The sequence below is a fragment of the Coturnix japonica genome, chromosome 5, assembly GCF_054131305.1.
Source record: "Coturnix japonica strain WE chromosome 5, WE-NBRP24, whole genome shotgun sequence".
In the NCBI taxonomy this organism is placed as follows: Eukaryota; Metazoa; Chordata; class Aves; order Galliformes; family Phasianidae; genus Coturnix; species Coturnix japonica.
In genome coordinates, this window is record NC_140667.1 from 48,295,517 (window position 1) to 48,317,431 (window position 21,915).

Here is a 21,915-nt window from a genome sequence, read left to right on the forward strand (position 1 = left end):
ACACCCGCAGCTCAGCGAGCTCAGATGCCGGTTTCCAGCTCAAGCAGCTCATAGTGAATAGTGAAAATTCCTCCTCCAGCACTGACAGAGCATCCCGGCACCCAGCCGGGGCGGTGGGGAGGCACACGGCGCTGTCACAAGGCCAGGCTCTACCTGCGCCCTTCCATCTGCAATCCCACATCATTGCCCAGCTCATGTGGCTCTTCCACTTCCTGCTCGCGGAGCAAAGTTGGAGCGCTGACATTCCCTGAAAGCCGTGCCCGCTGCTCTGCACAGCGCCCATCTGCTGCAATGCCTCCAGCACGGCGCCGAGCCCTAAAGAAAAGCTCTTTTCCTCGGAAGAAGGCGAAAACGGGGGAGCCGTCACCCCGGTGCCTCCCACACGCACGGCACAGCTCACCCGGAGCCGGACGCCATCGCTCGGCACATCGCTGCCGTCACGAGCGGCCCCGGCCGTGGGGACGAGTGTGAGGGGAGAAAAAACAGCACAACAGAACTGCTGCGTTCAAGGGAAAGCAGCACAACGGCACAGCAATACAGCAATACAGCAGTACAGCAGCACGCTGCCCGCCCCATGCAGCCCCACGCCAGGCCCGAGCGGCGCCGTCAAAGCCCCGCGGCCGCGCACGGAGACAGGACGGAGCCGGGGAGCCGCAGCCGGGACCCCTCACGTTGGCGGCCGGCTCCCGTTGAGCCCCCGGGACGGCGAGGATCAGCGGCCGCGCCCGCGGCCCCGCGCCTCACCGCGCTGCGTCCGGCCCGGCGGCCCCGCAGGAAAGGACGCGTTATCCCGGCGCTATCCCGGCGTTATCCCGGCGCCAGGCCGGCCCGGCCGCTCCCCACTCACCGGCATCATCTCGGCCGCCGTCCCCCCGCCGAGTCTCGCCGTGCCGTGCCGTGCCGTGCCGCGCCGGGCCTCTCACGCTGCCGCCTCTGAGCGCGGAGGAGCCGCTCACCCTAGCGGCGGTGACAGGTGCTCCCGCGCGGCTCGTTCCCCGCAGCGGGCGGAAGGAAGAGGCGAAGGCGGCGGCCGAGCTCGCGACCCCCCTCCTCCTTCTCCTCCTTCTCCTCCTTCTCCTCAGCGCGGCGACGGCGGCCTCCTCCTGCCCGCCCGCCTCCTGCCCCCGCCGCTTCCTGCTCCGCTCCGCCCGCCCCGCCAGGGTTAACCACCGCCACAGCGCCATTGGCCGCAACGGGAGCGCGGGGGGCGGGCACACGGCGGAGGACGGGCGGCCTGTGGGTGGTGCCTGCCCCCGCGTCTCGTTCTATAGAGGTGGAACAGCGAGATGAAAGCTTGCGAGAGGTCAGGCTCAGTGATGAATCAACACAGCGCTGCAACGCAGCCGGCGTAGGTAAATGTCATATTGCTGCCAGTCTGAAATCCTAACCTGAAAAATGCTTCCCCTGTGTCTGTAGATGGCCGCTTTCCAGTCTTTATTTGTACATCACCGTGACAGACCTCAGCTAGGCTCAGCAGGGAAGTTGTTGAGAGGACCTCAGGTACCGTCTGTATCATCTTTAAGCTTAGGCATAACAATAGTGATCATAGTTGAGTATTGATCTCGAACATGAGTTTGTTCATTAAGTTTGACCTATTAATGCGAGTTCCTGTAACAGATGGCTGGTAAATTACCTTAATACATACCTGCCTAAAGGTTTCAACAGCCTTGTCCATGCAGATGCAGGGTAGAACTTAGTGACAGTCAAAGCTGCTGCTCCTCTTTAAGAAATTGGTCCTATAGAAAAATCCTGCTGACACCACCAGATAATACTGTGTCGATTTAAAATTGCTTTGCATGTATTATTTTGTATTATTTGGAGACAACACCATTATTATCTGAGTTTCCAGAAATTATGATTCTACCTCTTAGACGCCTTTAGAGATAGGTAAGCCTATGGTACTTCTGACGTCATCACCTTCTGAGCTGCTCAGAATGATCCTGCAGCTGAGCTGACATGAAGTAAAATGGGCTATAAGGTGCTATAAGGCGCTCATAATCTGGGGAAAATAACAAGAAAAAAGCCACCACAAAACACAGGCTAAAACATCATAAATAGAGCCTCAGTATTACCATTCCAATCCTTTATGAGGAGCGATGACAAAGTGAAAACTGGGAGAATATGGCATAGACAGTTGCCACTGGCAAGGCAGGCACTCCTCCACGCAGTGTCTCCATTGGAATAATGCCCTCTGGTAGAACTCCTTTGTCAGCTTTTAAGGCGCATTGCTTTTGGCAGGTGCAGGTTCAACCAATGCTGCAACCAGACAGACTGGATCATGCGGACTAGGAGGAAATGTCTTCAAAAGGTATAGGCCATACTTTATATAAAGCCTTTTCATACTCCCTATTTCTACTTCACTTAGCAAAAAAAAACCAACACCCAACAAACAACTACCAATCCAGCCCTCCCCATCTCCATTTTCCCATAGAAATGAGGAAGGAAAACTAACCAGTCTTTACAAATCGTAAGGCTTAAAACTATGCCTGTACCATGGTAAATTAATTACCATCTCTTGCTGAACGATCTTCCTGAGAATCACCCATTTATCAGCCAAATCTTCTGATTCCAACTTTAAGTGTCTTTCATGTGCTTTGTTTGCTGCAAACAGGAAAATGTTCGCTTGTAATCACGCACCATTGTTTTTCTTTCCATGCTTTGGCCAAGGGGCCAATGATACCTCCAATTCAGTCGCCTGTTTTAGATAAGCGAGGTTATGTGAAAGCAGTCGTGTTTGAGGGAATGCCTTGGAAGATAAGGTTAAAAGTATGTGGAGTTGCTGTGGAAGCAGATAAATCCAGAGATACTGAATCCCAGTTACTTGCTTCACAATACACAGCCTTTGTAAGAGGCACTTTAATTCTGTGGGCCTTTTTGTAAAGGAAAAGGTTTATGCTCGTTTGTTGCTATAAATATTACAATGTGTTATGCAAATAACTTTTACAGTCAGCTTGGTATCGAAGAAATAAAAATAAATAAAAACCAACCAACAATAATAAAAACACCAGAGCAACTCAACTTCATACTGAAGCCAGTGTAACTCAACACACCTTTATTTGACATGTAATCCTTAAAAATGAAGAATTACTTACAGTGTGATTTGGTTTTGAGATTTGGGCTGAGATCTTGTTTAGCTAGAATGTGAAATCTGCTTGTAATGTATCACCTATCATCTTCTTTTGTGAGAACACTTGAAATTAAAGGGTACAGAGAGACAAATTATCAAAGTATGTTTTCTGTTTAACGCAGATTTACCTTTAAAAAAGGTATATTAACTGCAGTTAATGAGCTGGCTGATGTTCTATGTGATCATGTGCAACATTCCCCTTAGGAGAAACAGAGATTCCTAATGTTACAGATGTACAGATGGGAGTCTGAACAACTACTGAGCTTTTTCACAGCCACTCCTGACCAAACTTCTCTGTGTTTTTTGTTTTTGTTTTTTTAAGTATCTATTGGCCAAGTTTGCAAACGCAGCCATTTTCAAGTTTTTAAAGCTGCCAAGTCTGAACTTCCCCCACTTGTTTTTTATGCATAGACAAGAGGAGGAAAATGAGCTTTCCTGCCTTGTTGGATCCAAGCTTTCTTCAGTTTTGCATTTGTTTGCTTTGCGAAGCTTTTCTGGAACATAGGAAAATGTTTTCAGGCTTTGGAGGTGTCACAGGGATTTTAATTAATTTTAATTCATTTAAGACGACTTCTTTTCATGTGGTATTATTTTAAATAACAGGTATTCCTATTTATAGCCAGAAATAAATGTTCTCAGAGGTCAAACGTTTAGGGTGGGATACATCTCATCCAACTGAAACAATCTGGAAGTTAAGCACGTGGTCCAAATCCATCGTCTTGGCTCCTTCTGTAAATAAAGTGGGATGGGAGGGAAGGGAGACAGGCAGTTCTGCAGGCAATTAATTCCTTTCTGAGATATTCATCCCACTATCTAAATGTCTTTGAAGGTGCCTATCTCTCTATTGATTAAAGATGGAGCCTGGATGACTAACAGAGATTAGAGTGGAGGTTTCTAGATGGTTATAGTTAGGGTGGGATTCCTCACAAGTGGCAGAAGAAAACCTTTAAAAAGCAAATACCAACCGAGTGTTAGGGGGTTTTGTGTATGTATACTACAGAAATTTTAATCCGTCCTTTCTAAGTAGCTTAGTGGATTGCTTTATTACGTAACACAACTCTCCTCTCCAAAAGCAGATTTTGGATTTGCTGTAAAGCAGGAGAATGCAGCCATGAGTAGGCAAGCAAGTTTAGAAGCTGGGTTTCGGAGTTACTTCTAAGTTCTAGGCAGCTACTTGCAGGTGCAGTGTGCTGTACCAGATGACATGGATAGTTTAAGATCTTTATAGAAATACTGCACATCGTATATTTAAAGAAAATCAATTTTAACTCATTACTGTGCCCTTTAGTAGCTTTACATTCCAGAATAGAGCTGACTTCCAAAGGAAGCAATCATGAAGAATTCACACTGAACAACTGTCATAAGCTGCCATGTTTGAATTCATACGTTGCCAGTGCTTTCCAACCCCACCAAACCTGTTCAGAGATAAACTATAAATAATAACCTAAAGGAAACACTTTGATGTCTGTTTTGTATACAGTCTTTGAGACACGTGAATAGGAGAAAGATACTTTTTCATCCCTACCTTATAATATTCTAGTAATGTATGCTGGACCAGATGACTAATGTTCTGTAGTTTCATGGCACAGTGCACACAGCGCATCGTTCTGAAAAGCAGTACAATAATTAAAGCAGAAGTGAAGCCATACGATCTGTTTATAGCAGAGCTGTGTGCACTTTGTGGGGATTTGAGTGCCTGATACATCATGTGTTTCAGCCCTGTATTTGGTGGATTAGAAATGTAATTTCTTTGAACAATAACATAAATTGTATGCTTAATCCAATACACATGATGCAAGAAAGTGTGCTTAGTAGAGAATACTGTGGCCTCACTGGGAATATGTTCCTATACATTCTCATAAAATTCTTATACTAATAGGTATTGCTGATTTTTTATGTTGTAGCTACAAGTTATAGCTGTATAAAACAGGTTATGCACCATCCTTTTCATCATCCTTTTCTGCTCCCTTGTGACTTACAATGAAGAAACTACTAACAATATAAGAAGGAGTAGAGAAAACAAAAAGATATCCTGGCAGAGGCTTTTATGGTGATGCTTATTTAGAAAAATCTTTTTATTTTCCTCAGTATGGCCATGAAGATTGGAAGCTTCCGTGACTAAGTGATGGGATATTAGTTGAAGTAATAATTGAAGACAAAAGTTCATGAATCAGTCCTTCAGTCACCATTTCTTTTTATACATACTACCATGTTTTCCATGTTATCACTTGCTAAAGTTTGATGGGTAAAAGGGACAGTTCATGTCTTAAGAGATTCCATTTCATTTCTTCACCCTTTCTAACTGTGTAAGTTTTACTTTTTCAGGGAAGGTATTGATATTCTAGTCCTGGGAACTTCAATGAGACAGCTTGCTTTTATTTTATTTTTAAGTGCCTGAATAATTCTTACTGTTACTGCTCTAATCCTTTGGCAAAGTTTACTACAGTTCTTAGCTGGATAAACAGAACATCAACTGAAAAGGATAATGAACTGTATTGCATCAATGGAATCCCATTGAAAATGATTAAGCGTAAAGCTCTAGAACTTGAGACAGTACAAAATGTGCCACCTGTACATGTTTACAATATATTTGACTTATTCAAAGGTGTCATAATATGCAGTTGAACCACAGAAGATTTGAGAAAGCAGGAAGGACTTTAAAGGTTTATCTATTGCTTATGTCTCCAATTCAAAACCGCTACTTCTGTTCTGTACAAATACAAGCTGTAGGACGAGATAAAGAAACTTGAATCTTTTTCTCCTTTTCCTCCCATTGCTGTGTGAAAGTTCTGCCCAGTTTTTCTTGCCTTCTGCTTCTGTCCTCCCAGACAGGCCCAATTACATGTTTAAATTGGTAATTTTCATTTAAAAATAGGTGTGACGGCCAGCATTCATAAGAATACACAATCTGAAGCAAAGGAAACACACTTTTGGCAGGACTCCTTTTCTAGCTACAAGAATTCATTAAATCTAAGTATGCTAAAAGATAGTTATGTTTCACTGCTTTCTGAAACAGACTCAGATCCATGGCTGAAATTAGTATGCCTCTGATGCTTAGTTTATTGAAAAAAAGGCAATATTTTAACTGTTGCAAAGAAGTCTTGAGGTTCTAATTTGGACAAGGATTATTGGTGAGCACTGTCCTTGCCCACAGCAGGGGGGTGTGACTTGATCTTTAAGGTCCCTTCCAATCTAAGCCATTCTCTGATTGCTTTTTAAGCTAGATGTGATATACTGTACAAAATGTAATCACTTAAAAAGGATTATAAGGTAAGAACTATGATTTCAGGTACAGAAGAATTCAAAGAAAGCTATTTTTGTAATACAAGTACATTAAAAGAAAGCGTATATTTGTTACTATATCAGATGTCTGCTAACATTCTAATCATTTTATTAATTTCTCTCCCCCTCCCTCCCCCCCAGTAACATTCTGGTTGTAGTCAAGGTTTAGTTGTTGCAATTTTGCTTGTTTATGAAGCATTCCATATGAAATATCTCACAACAGTTCTACTGCATACCTAAATAATTCCCCCCTTAATTGCAGCAATTCTTTAATATTTTCAAAAGTATGCTAAACACAACAGGTTAAAACAAGAAACGAGGACTACAACTGATACTGCAGGAGAAATCTGTGTAGGCAGGAGTAGTCATCACAGATGGGATTCATTCAGTATACTGCTGTTAGTTCTACCACCCACAGAATCTCTCATTATCATTTTCGACCAAACACAGCTCTGTAGAAATCTCTCATCCAAAGTTACAGTGATGATTTGTGGATGGATATTAAGTAGTTAAAGGTCAAGTCAATTAAAAAATAAATTAAAAGTTTCTGAAAGCCATATATGTGCACATATATATAATATGTATTATATTATTATTAGTTTTCATTTAATGGCTATCGTTCCTGATTTGAAAAAACACTATCAAACTCATCCTTTAATATGGAAACCATTCCTCCTGCATGTACTGAGCATCAAGATGTTGTACAACTGTTTGTTCTTTTGTTCCAACTGATAGCAGACATCTGAGAAAGCAGTGTGCCCCAAAAGAAGGATGCAAGGTTCTGCCCCTTTGTTGAAGCACAAGCTGACAGTCCTGATTTGTACACAGGGTGGAGTTCTGCATTCTTTTTATTGCTATTCCTCTTATTGCTGTGAGTGTTGACAGTGATGACAGTTCATACATGAGGCAGCACTTTGATCATGTGCGTCGCTGGATGTGAGGAGGAAACAGCATTAAATTATTCTAAGGCACGTGACTTAGGACAGCTGGTAGTGAATGGACAGATACAAATGCTGAATCATCTGCTGCTTCCCTGAAATAAAATCTGCTGAGCTATAATACAAGTTATAAAGTAGCCACGCTGAAAACAGCTGGAGATGGATCCAAATTAAAACAAAGCAAAAAAACCCCTAAGTTTACTTTAGAAAAAAACACCTGTAAAATCATTACAGTTTGTCCAAACTGACACACAAACTGTTGTATCAGCACAACAAAAAGAAACATGCTACTGTGGTATAAGGGTGGAAACTCCTCAAGCTGCCGCAGCACTTGTTATGTTAAACCACAGCCAAAGATGTTACGCTACGTAGCAGAATTTAATTAAAATTCCTAAAGATTCCATTCTCGTGGTGGTCAGTTCACTTTGATAGAGTTATTGTTTCTAAGCAGTTTGCCAGAAGCAGTGGAGTAGAATACAGGAATTTCTTGTTTATGAGTTCCTTATAAATTACCAAATCTGACTCACATGTCATTATAAAGAGAGTATTAGCTGCTTAATGTTGGTTGCTAAAGGTCATGGAATTAATAGTACAAAGAGCTTGCTGCTGTTGAAGATATATCTGTTAATTTCTTCTTGTTATTCCATTTACCAAGTTGTTAACCACAAGAGAATGCCAAAGAGTATCTCCTATCTCACTATTCTTTCCTTCCTGATAACTACACGGATTTCCGTGAATGAAACAATAGATTTCAAATGCTGATTTCCTCATTTGGTTTCACTGCAGCCATCTGGTGGTGATGTCACATACAGTCACCTGTGCCTAACAAGCTCCTGATAGCTCTTCCTTGGGGACTGAAAGTACAATGAGCACATACCAGCTCAGTATCAGGGTGTATATATACTTCAGAGATTTGCTATCATGATTCAGATACATAGACTATTTCAGCTGTTTTACTTGGTTTAGCTCATTTCCTGCAACTTTACTCATCCTCCTCATTAACATGAATACACATTTGGGGCTTTTTCCAAGTTAACCATTAAGGAGGTTAAGTAGGTTGGGCCTCGTGACTAATGTTTTGTTGCCTGTGACTGTATTTTGCTACTCTTCTAGAGTATTCCACAATCCTTTATTAGGATGTAGGGGATACTCTGAGATTCTCAATTGTAAGTCAAGACTTTGGAATGTTCTTGCAATCTCAGAGCTCCACAATGAGAAACAGTGGCTTGTAAGATTTGGCTTGGAGGCACAAATACAGTATTTTTCATGGTACAAAAGGCAATATCTTGCATTAGCTTTGTCATTATTAACTTAGCAGCCTTGTCTTGAGTTCTGATATTCTACATTTAGTTAAAAACAAAACAAAACACAAACAGCAAAACTTTGTGAAGGTGATGCTGTAGCAACTGAATGTGGTTTCTCAACCTCTGCAAGTTGGTTCCACTAACATTGCAAAGGCAGTGAATAATTTTTGTCATTGCCAACACCTCATCATGGGCAAATGAAATGTGCAGTTGCTGAACTACTTCTAAAAGTGTAAGCATAGTTCTTTCTCTTTAGAAATGTTAGCAATATGAAGATACAACAGCCAAATAGATACAGCATGATCTGTCAAGGAGCAGAAATAATCATTTGCATAGAAAAATGAGCAAGTTCAGTAGGTGGGACTTGTCTGGGTAGGCCTTTACCTGGAACCTTCCCATTTTGGATTAGCTTTATATTAGCTTCGTGTCCTAAAATAAGAACACCCCCTGCAGTAGTAGTCCTTTGCAGTGCTTCCGTACATAGGGCTGTATTCCAGATGCCAGCACTACAAAGAAAACTGATTTCTCCTTTCACACCTCACAGTACATAAACAACACAACACCCTGTCTAATTTTCCTCTGTTGTCATCCATATTGTGCTACAGCACTAAGGAGCAGATAGCGTAACAGGAGGACAGACATCGTGTTATGGGTGTGTTGGTTTCTGTTTTTGAGTCAAGTATCTGACTGTCAATTTCCTATTGTATCTTACTCACATACATAAAATCTATTGAGGAACACATTGATTTTACTTCCATGCCTTCTGCAGAGCAGGAATGTTCTGAAACAAAGAAACTTAGAACAGAAACGTAGCAATGGAAGAACCAACTGCAGCCAGCATTATTTCAATACAATGCGTAGTTTCCACAGTCCAGACAGTGAGTCCCATCTGTCTCCTTGCCCTATTAGAAAATTAAGTTACACATCAAGTTTTAGAGTTAAAGTGGGTAAAATTCACCTAGAAGTGCAATTAACAGCGCTCCAGGGGCAGTTTTGCAAAAGCTCTTCTTGCTTTTCCATTAATGTCTAAGAGATCAAACATCACATTGATGTAGCTCATTCCCAGTATGCTAGGTTCTATAGCTAAGGTAAATCCTGAAATGAATCATGTTTTTTCCCTACCTTGTTTGCCTCAGCTCTCTAATTGAAAATTGCTAAAGCAGGTTATTTGAAGTATGTGTAATATCTTAGGAACTAAGTCAGTGATCATAAATTTGCATCACAAATGCACATACAGCTCCTTACCTGGCATACATTTTCAATCTGAACCACTTATTTGCAATACCACAACTCTGACCCACCCTGTAATCACCACTGGCTAATATCTGTTTGTTTGAAGCTCCCTTTTTTTCCCCTACTTTTTATTTTCTGTTCCCCATTTCTGGAGGCTTTTGTATGTAAAGACACAAATCCTAAGATTCCTTGACTCCTTCATTCTTCCAGTTAGAAAACAAAACCAAGATGGAAACTCTGAAAACTCACAGAAAGGATCTGATGAGAATCAGCTTTAAAAGCACACCAAGGGAAGATGTAAAACAAAGAAAACTACAGAAGGTAGAAGAAAGGGCAAGAATGAATGAAGTAACTATCAGCTTTTCAAATCAAGTGAGCTATAACTGCTTTAAAACAAACAAAACAGGCCCAACATGAAAATGACATAGCCCATGTCAGTATAAGTAGGAATTAAAGACAACACAGCATTTGGAAAGTTTTCAGTGTCGTCATCACTGAGGTTATCATGACCATTCAAATGCAAAGTATTTAAGCTATTGTCTGGTATTACTATCAGTGAAATTGAAGCACAAAACCTTAAGCTGAAAGATTTAAGATGTTTCAATGAAGTAGTTAAAAAGATGTACGTAAGCGTTTACTCATTAAAATGACTTCAGCCTCTTAATCTTCTCAAAAGCAGATTAGGCTAAATTTAAACAAAACACGACATAAAGCAAAATTTTGTTTTTATGCGCTAATTATCCTCGCTATGGGCACTCACCATGTACACTTTGAAAAGTGATTTTCATGTGTTTTTAGAGTCCCCAAAACACTGCAGTGGAAGTTGACAAAAAGCTGGCACTTACATCCTCACTTGTGACGTAGTCTTAAATGACGTTTCCAAAGGAATCATAAAATCATAGAATTACGCAGGTTGGAAAAGACCTCAAAGATCATCAAGTTCAACCACAGCCCAACCACAGTACCCTAACTCTAACAACCCTCTGCTAAATCAGTCTCTGAGCACCACATCCAAACGGCTCTTAAACACATCCAGGGACGGTGACTCAACCACCTCCCTGGGGAGCCTATTCCAGTGTTTAACTACCTTTCTGTAAACAAGTGTTTCCTAACGTCAAACCTAAATAAAAAAAAATAGAGTACTTAAAGGTAACAATTGAAAAGGATGCTCTTAAAAATGGCCTAATGATTTTGTCAGAAATATCAGCTTATTCTAATAAAAAGATTCATCACAGAGATGTGCTTATTTCCAAAGTACTACCGAAAAAAGGTTTTACACAGAACTTGGAAGAACTGAAGAAAACAAGACTTTGTTATCCTAGAAATTACATTTACAATAGACTCCAGCATACTTTATCCAACATGTTTAATTCCTTCTTGCTCAATATATTTATAAGTACAGCAGAAGCATCAGATACAGTTTTAGAATTAACTTCATTTATGGCAAAGATGATCAATCACCAAATTCATTCTCCAAGAGAAGAGATCTTTAATGGTGGCCAGAAGACTCTGAAACAAAGACACAATTTAGACTGTTCAAACAGTACAGCAAATCAATTCAAGGACACAATTCGGAACCTAAAATACACAAGTATATCTGGGTCTGATAAAATTCAGCTTAAATTTAAATGCTCTTTTGTAGAAGATATAAAAACTACAAATTGAAAATACAAGTTCGAACTTGCAGTTTTTCTGGCTGTTAAAATTTTAATGGGTACTCTGGAAATTTTGACCACTTAAAATTCCTATGAAATGGCCATCATTATCATGATTGAAAATAATTGGCCTTACTCTTACCACCCTATCAAGACATACAGCTTCCACTTTGCTCCTAAAAGCTATGCAAAGTAAAATTGAAAAAGCATCCATGCAGATTCACAAATGCTTTTAGGCTGCAAAAGCTTTTGATGGTTATCAAAAGAACTAACACTATGTATTTTGAGGCAACCCTTAAACACCTACTAAACTGATTAAATAAAACCCAAACTTATGTAAAATATGCTACGTTACCTGCATTAACTTAAAATAATACAAGTATTAGTTAATACTTACTATTCGCCACTGCTTTCTTGCCTAGAGAGAAAGGAAAACAAATTTAACAGTGTGTTTTTAAAAGATTTCCTGTTTCTATTTCACAGATAATTATTATTGTATATATTGATATACAATATCAATATATATTTTTGATATTATTGACCTGATATTATTGACCTTTGCGGATTTTCAACAGTTCTATATATAAATGTATTAAACACAAGACTGTATCTCAAATTCAAAGAAGGTACACAGGTATTAAAAGCTGCTTTCACTTTAAAATAACACTTAGCGTACAGTTCTCGTATAGGAAGGTTTTGGCCCTCATACCCCACACCACTGCATCTCTTATGCAGCATGACCAGAACCCAAACCTGGAACAGTTTTGTTTTAATTTCTTTCATTTCAAGAAGAATTCTAAAATTAAACTATTGCTTTCTCTTCAGCTGTTCAGCTTCTTATATTTACTTTTGCTTTTAAGTCTTGTGTTACAGTTCTGGACATACAAGTTTTTTAGACAGAGAAATATTCAGGTCAGGTCACTCAGCTGTTCCCACAATGAGGGATTCTTAGGAGTGATTTTGTTAGGGCAGCCTTCTGCACCAAACATGGCAAACTTTAACATTTTTACAGTGAAAAACTCGCTTTAAGTGTTAATTTCTTATTTGCCACATATTTTCTAGGTGAAAATTTTGAACTATGAAAGACACCCTTATCTATATACCAGGGTTTCAACAGCTAACAAAGATTATAATGTTTAACTTACCACCGTATGAAATTTTGTAATAGGCGTAAGCTGTTAATGCCAGACCAACCCATATTTCTTGGTAAACAGTAGTGAAGTACAACTTCATGGGTCTCCACGACTTTGGAATCATACTTTGCACCATCTGAAAGTTATAAGAAGTGTTGCAATGGTCAATTGTGCCATTATATATTTACCTGTTATATGCACATTTACACACGTGTGTGCACTCACTGTATGCTGTGTGCATAACTTTCACATGCATGTAAAACACACACACACACAGATATATGTACACACACACCCCCCATACCTCAGCAGCAGCAGCCTACAGGTTAAAAAAGCAAACATGACAAAGTATTTATTCCAAAACAAGGCACTGCAAATTCAGAATTAAGGTTGTAACCTACAGGCTCACACACAGATACACGCCTGCTGAGAAAAGATTCAAAGATGAATTAACAGAGGATTTGCAGAGTAGCAATAGCTGGGGTTCTCTCTACCAGTGACTTGTTTCCTGAGTCTCTTTGGGGTAAAATCTTGTTCCATGCAAGCTAGAAAGGCTCCTGTCTTACACTACACCAAATTAGTTTCTCTCCCTCCCTGACATGTAATAAATGCCTCTCAGCATCGTAATTTCTACTCAAAATAGCAGAATACATAATAAGCTACTCGGTTTATCATGAAGATGTTACTTCTTAAACATGCTCCAACAGCAGGAAACCTATTGATGTGTTTTCCTTTGTACCCAGCTTTGTTCATAGAACCACAGAACGGCCTGTGTTGAAAAGGACCTCAAAGATCATCAAGTTTTAACCCCCAAATAAATATTATCCAAATAATGGCTGTTATTCAAACCAAAACCAGAAAAGTATATAAGATATGTGTTAAAGTCAAACTTCCTGCTATTCAACATCTTAGCACACAGTTGTACCATATTACATAGCAATACTGCACGTTCTATTGTTTTCTGCCTTAAACACCTGCGCATCACCCAAATAATACAACCCATTAAACTCACCTGCATACAGATATGGACACAATATATTAACTCAGAGCCCCAGAACAGAAAGCTTATATACATATTTTATATATTTATTATTGTATATATTTTTATAGTTTATTTTATATTTTATATTATTTATATATATACATATTATATTTATTATTTTAATTTTTATGAGATCATTCTCACTTAAGTGTAAAGTATTTTCTGATGTCAAGGATTAAAGAATGCAATTGGAACCAATGGAAAAACCTCGGTAATCATCCAAGAATAAACGCATCTCTATAGACCTTAACCCTTCATATAAATCCATATTTCTGCTCACCAGCAGACAGCTCAATGACATCAATTACGGGCGTATTTCCTGACATAGAGCTGTGCTTTCACCAGTGCTGTTGAGAACACCCTGCTACCCAGGTTTCTTACATTTCTTTCTTTATTTCTTATTCAGAAGATGGAATTAATGCAGGCTGAATGCACCTTCTAACCCACATTCCTCCCCCCCTCCCCAGCACCAGGGCCCGCTCACCCACGGCCCCTTCTGCAAAGGAAACAACGGCTGCTAATCTACAAGGGCTGCTCCCCAGCCTCCTCCCCGACACAACCAGAACGATGGTAGTACCGGGCCAGGCCCGATCTACAACCCACCTTTAGGCCGGGACACAGCGGCTACCAGCGAAGGTCACGGAACAGGAACAGCCTCCGTTACAGCCACCGGGGATGCCGGGATGGAACCGACCAACGAGCGGAGACACTGAGCCGCACAGCGCCCCCTGCAGGTGTGGATGACCAAAGCACCAGCCCGACGCCTTCCCCTCAAGCTGTGGGCGGGGATATCCCGAGCGCGGGTAGAAAGCGCGGTGAGGATCCACCTTAGTGTGGGGTCGCCATCATGCTGAGGAAGCTCACGGTGGAGCAGGTGAACGACTGGTTCACCATAGGGAAGGATGTGGCCGATGTTGAGTTCTTAGGTGGCCGCATTCAGGGTGAAGCCTCGTGTGGGCCATCTTGTTTCCCCAACCCTTTTGCTGTGCAGGAGTCATTGAGGGCAGCATGGTGAGTGTGCCTCTAGAATAGCACTAGTGCTGTTGTGGTTAGAGTTCTTATCCTTAAATACCTTATTAATTAACTTAGTGATTCCTCTGATTACGTTTAACTGAATGAAATGACCCTCAAATCTCTCTTGTTACCAAAATACTTGTGGTTCAGATTAAAACACTTCAAAAGCTCGGCTGTGGAACTGACATTGTGTTATAGGTAAATGCTGTGTTGGGTGAAAGGTGCAAGTAGAGCAGAAGGGAATATCTTTTAATTTGTGTGTTACCAGAGCAAGGAACTGTGAATGAACATCGTCTTCGTTGTGCTTAGAAACAATATCAAATGAAGCATTTTCTTCTTTGAGGTTGAAAAATAGTGCTTAGTGAATTGAGAAATGGGAGGCTTGTCTGTTTATATGATGTGGAGTTGGAGAGTTTAAATAAAAGGCAAGTGATAATTTGCTTCCTGTGGTGATGGGAGCCCAATGGGAAATGCAATGTGTGGGTATGGTGTTAGCTTACCCTGATTTTCTGCTTTGATTGTCTGCTCTGACCGTAAATGCTCTGTGTCCAATCAGTGCTTTAAAACTTTGCTATTAGCTTCGTCATAGATAATAGCAACTGGAAAATGGCAAATATCTTAATTCAAAAAGCTCCCTTCTTGGTTTTGAAGCGGTCTGTTGACTCTTGCTCTTCTAGAAAGTGCTGTGACTTACCAAAATGCTGCAGTTTAGAGCCTGGTTTACAGGGTAGCTTCAGATAACAGAAATGCAACCTTTTGAAATGAAATCATGTGTGGATTTCTTAGGAGGTAGAGAACTAATTGTTAAAAGCACTTAACTATCCAAAGCTTACATTTAGCTGTCAGGTTTCACAGTGTTTCATGATGAAGAAACTGTACACGCAAGGAAATATTATCATACAATCACCAAGGTTGGAAAAGACTTAAAAGATCATCCAGCCCAACCACTCACCTATTACCAGTCCATTTTAGTGCCTCACCACATTATTTTATGTTGTTTTTGCTTTAGGACTTACTCTTGAAATTGAGAAATAAATATTGAGCTCCAAAAGGTACTTATCCATTTAATATAACATCAGATGTACTAAAGAAATCTTACATTGTATAAATTGCCCATAGAGCTTAGAAACTACGTGGTAAATACAGAAGTTGTTGCCTAACAGTTTGTAAAGTGGGGCTATTCCAAAATACAGAAATCAGTCTGTTCTCGTTTATGCTTCTATACCTACTGATAAGCCAAAAATAAAATGCTTCTTTTATCAGCAACATCTACATTTTGGGTTAAAAGGTTCCTTCAAACACAACAGCTTCAAGGGATGTTGCAGGTGAGAGGAGAGAGTTCATACTACAAGTTTATATTATATAATGCATACTAGCTGTAATCAAGGATTTTAGTTTCTGAACCCATAAGGTAAAAAAAGGGATTGTGTCACATTTCTTATTGCTATGTTTGTGGATGGCAACCACAGCGAAGGAAGGCAGACAGCTACAGAGGAAGGAGACACAAAGCAACTTAACTCGATGGGTAGTAGTACGGTAGGTTCCAGATCCTATCAGAGAAAGTGGGAAACATGCTTTGTGTGTTTTTGTCGACGTAACTTGAAACTGTGGGGATTTCCTCCTTCTCTGATCTGTTCGAACTGTCTCCACAATGTTCGGAGCAATTTGTATTCCACACATTTACCAGTTGCTCTTGTTGGTTTTCTCTCTCAATCGTAGTAAGAAAATCCTTTAAAACTTGCTTGAATATGTAGACGATTTCCCAAGGCAAAACATCATTTTCTGCCAAAACTTCACGAAATCTAGAAACAAACGAGCATTGAAATCTAATCATTGGTGCTGACAGTGCTCCTGTTTCCTTGCTAATCTAATGAGGGGAGGGAAAGGAGGAGGAAGTGACCGTGCTCTCATGTCAGTTATTCCTTGCTGCCACGTTTCCCCACACACCTCCCCCAGAAGATTGTAGAGGAAAAGAGCTCTGACAATACATTGGAGGCAGTCCAGCTATTTTGAGGATTGTTGTTATTCGTTATTCCTTTCTTTTTTGTCTTCGCCATCTGGGTAACCTGATTTAAACTGACTTTGCCCTTAGGTATATTCTGGGCTTTAAAAGGCGTGTAAGATTCTTCTGTCATTTCTGTGTGCCCCTAGAAAGGATATTTAAATACGACTATAGGAGAATTTTTCATGGTAATCCTTTTTTTTTTCTTACCTTGGAAATTCTGTTTATCATTTATTTTTCTAATGTTAGAGACTAAAAGTACTTAGTGCAGCGAGACTTAACAGTACATTGCGCTGATTGGATTTTTTGATACTTGGCTGCAGTTTAATAAATACTGGGGATGAACAGTGGAAGAAGAATTGAAAGTACTGAGAAGTTGTATGTCCTATGCATGCAGGGCTTCCTTTGTTTAAGATTTGACTGGGAGAATCCTGATGTTAAAAGGCAAACAAACACAAAACAACAACTTTCTTCATGTATGAGATAATAACGCACGGGTGTAATCTCTAAAACACCTATAAAGAAATATTCAGATTGCTGCTCATTCCTAAGTCGGAAAGAAGATAACAGCCATACATAAGCTTGGATTTGGCAGAAGAAATAGCTTACTTAAAACTCGCTTAATATCAGCTACTCCAAGTAAGAGGAATAGGAAATGGTTACCTGCTGAGAACAGTTCCAGTCTGGCAGGGTTGGATTTGAGAGCACAGAACTTCGAGCTGCCGCTGCTCAGTAGCTGGAATTGTTGCTTGAGGATTTTGGTAGTTCTTCAACCAGTTGTAATCCATGCCAATTTTCTGGACTTTTTGTTCGTTTTCAATCTCCTGCACTAACCTTTCACGCTCTTTCAGGTGCCATTTCAATTCCCTCAGCAGGGTTTTCGTAACTAACTCTGATCCAGGATACCTTGAGGATTTGTAGGGATCGTTTTTTGGCCATTTCATCCAGCCGAAAAGTGGCATCTTTAATGAGGGGGAAAGAAAAGGAAACTTTGCTTATTTCTGTTAACCTGGAACCATTTATCCCTGTAGACTTTTTAAGCAGGTGAGTGCTTGAAGGAAACTTTGTTCCTCGCATTAAAATACTTTGCAATAGAATAGGGGAAAGAAACACCAAACCAGCATCAAATCTGACAGAGCTCACATGTTGTAACACTGAGAAATGTCTTCTGAATTAACACTTAGGAATCTGAAGCTTACAGCATTTCAAACTGCATATTTATCATCTCACAATCACACATCTTTGTTAATATGGACAGTATAGGTGATGTTTACAAAAAAAATAACATGTAAGCATTACTTTTGATTTTTAAGTAAAAATAATAAGTTCAGTGCTGTAACTCCGTGCGTATCCTGTTTGGTAAAAGTTCTGTATCGCTTTTTATTATAAACAGATTCTTGTTTTCAAAACTTCTAGAAGCAGGTTTTTATTCCAGGGGAATAGGTTTCTAAATTGCAGTTTGTTCCAAACCCTGCAGACAGAAGCACACAAATCTGAATAAGAATAAAATGAATTACCTTTGCAGTTGTCTGAGCAGTGTTGTCTCAGGTGAGTTTGCTTGAAGGTCTCCTACTGTAGCATATCCTGTTCCCAGGCTGTTACTACTGGTGGGAGAAAACAAGGTGGTTTTTTTTTATTCACTTAAACTGTGCTTAAAATGTCTTTCTTTAGTGCATATGACAGATTAAGTTTGTTCTGCTTTTAAGGTTCTTTTTCATCCCCTGTACCCAAGAGCAGCACTAATCCATTTAACCTAACATGGTCTTTCTAATACTTCTACAAAGTCCATTAAGGTTTCCTACCTTCGATTTGAGTTCTGCCGATGGCAGCGATTCAGTAAAAGATGGTGCCAATTTCAAGTGCTTGTTGCTAAATCCATCCGAGGGTATTGTTGGCAGGGAGATGAATAATGATTGTCTGAAGCAACTGTGGACGTGCTTCTAGCTAAAGTTGAGGCTGTCGTATGATGTGATGCTTGGCTGTGCATAGCTGTAGGTCACAGTTTGGAGCTGTATTTTTATGCCTGTAGAGTGCTAAAAATAACCACGTTGCTTTTATCATCAAACTAAACTTCCAGGCCCTTGAAATGCTGGAAGACTTTCCTCCTGTTGTGGAGGGGGGGGCAGACTGTTCTACTGTCACTGTTAAACAGCTAAGAATAGTCTTTCTCTGGTAAAGATCATCTAAAGCCTTTGTTAACCGAGTGGTGACGGGATGGAGCTATTTGACAGTTGCTCGGGATCTTGTTGCTACATTGAACGCTTTCCCTGGTTGAATTTCATCTATCTCATGCTACTACGCTTCTTCATTGCTGTGCACAGCATAGCTGTTAGCATTTTTAATTAACATTTCAAATGTGTTCGAAGAAGCCAGTCTGTAACACCTACGGTGTGCCACGAAAGGCGCGTTAATCTAATTAAAGGAATGAAATGATAAAGAAATGCAAATTGAAGTCAAACTGCTGTAAAAAGCCCAGAATTTTGAGTCTTACCATAGACTTTGCTTCTGTCTCAACTGGCTGTCAGTTGCCTTTTCTCTCTTTCCTTGATGAGTTTTTTGAGCGTATCCATTTTTAAGGCTCATTTTCAGGGATGGCGCCACGCACATTTAAGGTCGCTGAAGCAGCCATTTTCCGTTCCAGTTCTCTGGTCTCTTCCTATTAATTTTAAGAGGTGGACATACTAAGTGCCTTCTCTTCTGCTCTTTCTCGTTGCAATGACTGTCTTTGCTCCTGTGAGTATTTTTTTATCCCTACTTTTTTTTGCCTCCACTGGTGTGTTGAGCTGTTGAAGGAACAAGGCTTCTGTAAATTTGTTCTAGATGTCACGCAACATAAAGGATGACGTGTAGGGCTGTTATTAAAACTGATACTACTTATACATCGGAAAAATTCAGATGTCAGTATTAATCCTCTTCAACTGGAAGGTTTTCACATTGCATTGTATGTGGTACTATGGAAAAGGAAGGAAGCTCGGTTTATGATGACAGAACTGTCCTGACAGATTTTCAGTTGAAATTAAAATGTTCCTTGCCACCTCCTTTACAGCACAGTTACCGTGTCACTGCTTACTTTCTAACTGGGTACAGTGGGGGGGAACATGCTGTACAGCATAAAACCTTTGACAATTAAGGACATAAGTACTGAAAGGTGTGGAATTGAATTAAATGAGAAAGCTACAACTGGGCTTTTTTCCTTTTTTTTTAACCTAATCTTTGGTTGTATCATAAAACACTGAGTGCCAGGAGACTGAGAACGATGCTTAAGAGGTGCAGTAAATCCTATTGCTTCTAGTTCTGTGCGTGTTTGAGATCTGCCTTCAGGAAGAGATGGCTGCTTGTGTGTGTTTGCCATTGGGAACTGGAAGGTGAAGGAGAGCAGTGGTTTTGCAGTGCTCTATTGGGATGGAAGTTTTTTCTTTCATAGATAGTGGGGCCTTGATGAGCTGATCATGGTTAAAGTAGTTGTGGATGTTATGACTTATCCTGGGGGAAGAAGCCTCTATTTTGATTCTTCTCATTAACTGCTGGGCAGTTTTATAATAAAATTACGAATGGTACGAAGTTCTTACTGCATAATTGTGGCAGTGTTGAGTTTTGGTTTGTAAACTCAGGGATGCTGAGTTATTAAAAGCAATTTAGAGATGTAAGGTTCTGGATCTCTTATCTTCGTCTTCATTTTCCTCTTCCAAACCTTCCTCTGCTGATGTTAGTGTCTAAAACAGTGTAGTACTCAAATGAGACCATGGAATCATAGAATTACCCAGGTTGGAAAAGACCTTGAAGATCAATAAACCATAACAGTATTTATACAATGATGAGTAACTTCATCTTTAAAGAACCCTGAGTTAATCTGCCACTGTAGCAGAACAGTTGTTTACAGAAGAGAAGCATCAATTAGTAAATTAATCCTAATGATTACTGTGTATAATATCAAATGTCAATTGAAGATTATTTTCTGTTTTATTTTTATTTAACATCCTGAGTATACTTTGTTTTCTGAACTCACTAAGCAAAGGATGTAATGAATTTTGAAAGCATGTTTCTGCTTTTTATCCTGTGGGCTTCCTGGTATCAAATAAGTTTATTCCAAAACCTTAATACGTCGCTTTTCTGGCTGTACACATTCTTCACCCAACCTCAGTTAACCAGGAGGTTTGCATCATTTGAGTAACCATCTTTTTGATTTTTAGAGTGAAACATTACGGCTTTTGAGTGACAGTCTGTTTTCATTTAAAGTTGGTCTATTCCTGCAGGTAAGACCAGTCTTCTCAAAGTCCGGAATGCCCACTGCCAGTTAAAAAGAGTCATTTTTAGGCTGTCCTTCAGTAACACCAGAGGAAGGTTATTTACTGTCATGGCAAATGTTCAGTTATGTAAAGTGTCACATTATTTTAGTTTCAGAGGAGAGACTTTGAAATGGTCTACAGTATATATTGTACTAAAACTGTACAGCAAAATATTGCTCGGTGTGCTCAGTGTTCTTTAAGTGATCTCCCCCCCCTCAATGTTCTCTCAGTAGGTGGTCAGCTCATGTGTTAGGAGCCGTGACTCAGGGCAGTCCTCTCATCAACTGTGAAATGAGTGACACAGGTTTTACATTCAGCTCCACTCTTGTGTGAAGGGAGATTTTCATGGCAAATGAGGCAGAATATAAATGAGCAGAAATACATATGTAAGAATCTTTAAGAACTTCCATCATAGAACAGTTTGTTTTTTTCCCTTTTTATTTGTCTTCCTGATAAGAGCTTCTGCCCCAAAATTCTGATAGGAATACCTGAATTTTCTTTCTTATTTGATAAGTATCCATCTGAATCTTTCAAGCATCGTTAAGGATTTGAGTATTTTCTCTGTACAGCTCTGTTAGTATCCAGTATTACAGATAGCAACACTAGATGTTTCTCCTCATTTTTTTTTTCCTTTCCAATCATTGCTACTAGGGATGTTGGTTGTTCAGTGCATATATTGGCTGGTTGGTTGTTTTTTAGACTATATTGCTGAGAAGAACCGAGTAGATCAGCCAGCAGTCACTTGTCTGACATTGGGCAATGGACTGGTTTTGAGAAATGAGTGAATGCAAGAATGCTTTGTTTAGTATTCCAAATTATGATCAGATAGGAAATATACTGAGTGTTATTCAGTTATGATGACCTTGTTGACTTAATAGAGGTCATTCCGTAGCTTGGAG

General features: G+C 40.0%; 4 protein-coding genes and 1 long non-coding RNA gene across 16 annotated transcripts in view; 2 read left to right on the plus strand and 3 right to left on the minus strand.

Annotated features, from left to right (window-relative positions):
- Positions 1-1,150, minus strand: part of PPP1R13B (protein phosphatase 1 regulatory subunit 13B) — a 58,974-nt gene extending 57,824 nt beyond the window's left edge. For 2 of the 5 annotated variants that reach the window (XM_085549534.1, XM_085549533.1), the window contains exon 1: positions 848-1,150. In XM_085549534.1, coding sequence (XP_085405660.1) covers positions 848-856 — 9 coding nt within the window. In that variant the 5' untranslated portion in view covers positions 857-1,150. The remainder of the gene's footprint in view (positions 1-847) is intronic. The other 3 variants (XM_085549532.1, XM_015865537.3, XM_085549531.1) reach the window with 2 other exon arrangements.
- Positions 1,151-1,208: 58 nt separating this feature from the next.
- LOC146760797 (uncharacterized) lies at positions 1,209-2,325 on the plus strand. Its single transcript, XR_014946806.1, has 3 exons — positions 1,209-1,303; positions 1,417-1,500; positions 2,239-2,325. It is a non-coding gene; the product is annotated as an uncharacterized LOC146760797 (long non-coding RNA).
- An 8,908-nt stretch (positions 2,326-11,233) lies between these two features.
- Positions 11,234-14,373, minus strand: ATP5MJ (ATP synthase membrane subunit j). The gene is made up of 4 exons (XM_015865545.3): positions 14,318-14,373; positions 12,685-12,808; positions 11,937-11,957; positions 11,234-11,393 (listed from the first exon to the last, which is right to left on the minus strand). The coding sequence occupies exons 2-4, from the start codon at positions 12,806-12,808 to the stop codon at positions 11,374-11,376; spliced, it is 165 nt and encodes a 54-aa protein (XP_015721031.1). The 5' UTR covers positions 14,318-14,373; the 3' UTR covers positions 11,234-11,373.
- Positions 14,374-14,455: 82 nt separating this feature from the next.
- TDRD9 (tudor domain containing 9) overlaps positions 14,456-21,915 on the plus strand; it is a 44,360-nt gene continuing 36,900 nt past the window's right edge. For 3 of the 4 annotated variants that reach the window (XM_015865529.3, XM_085549527.1, XM_085549526.1), the window contains exon 1: positions 14,456-14,725. In XM_015865529.3, coding sequence (XP_015721015.2) covers positions 14,562-14,725 — 164 coding nt within the window. In that variant the 5' untranslated portion in view covers positions 14,456-14,561. The remainder of the gene's footprint in view (positions 14,726-21,915) is intronic. The other variant, XM_085549528.1, reaches the window with a different exon arrangement.
- On the minus strand, positions 15,770-19,361 carry RD3L (RD3 like). Of its 5 annotated transcripts, none has more exons than XM_085549557.1 (4): positions 19,222-19,361; positions 18,248-18,334; positions 17,394-17,692; positions 15,770-16,530 (listed from the first exon to the last, which is right to left on the minus strand). In XM_085549557.1, the coding sequence occupies exons 3-4, from the start codon at positions 17,690-17,692 to the stop codon at positions 16,242-16,244; spliced, it is 588 nt and encodes a 195-aa protein (XP_085405683.1). In that variant the 5' UTR covers positions 18,248-18,334; positions 19,222-19,361; the 3' UTR covers positions 15,770-16,241. The 5 variants fall into 5 exon arrangements, with proteins under 5 accessions (XP_085405683.1, XP_085405684.1, XP_015721029.2 ...); XM_085549558.1 differs by having other exon boundaries at positions 18,248-18,331; positions 19,222-19,326; XM_015865543.3 differs by lacking the exon at positions 19,222-19,361 and adding an exon at positions 18,533-18,674.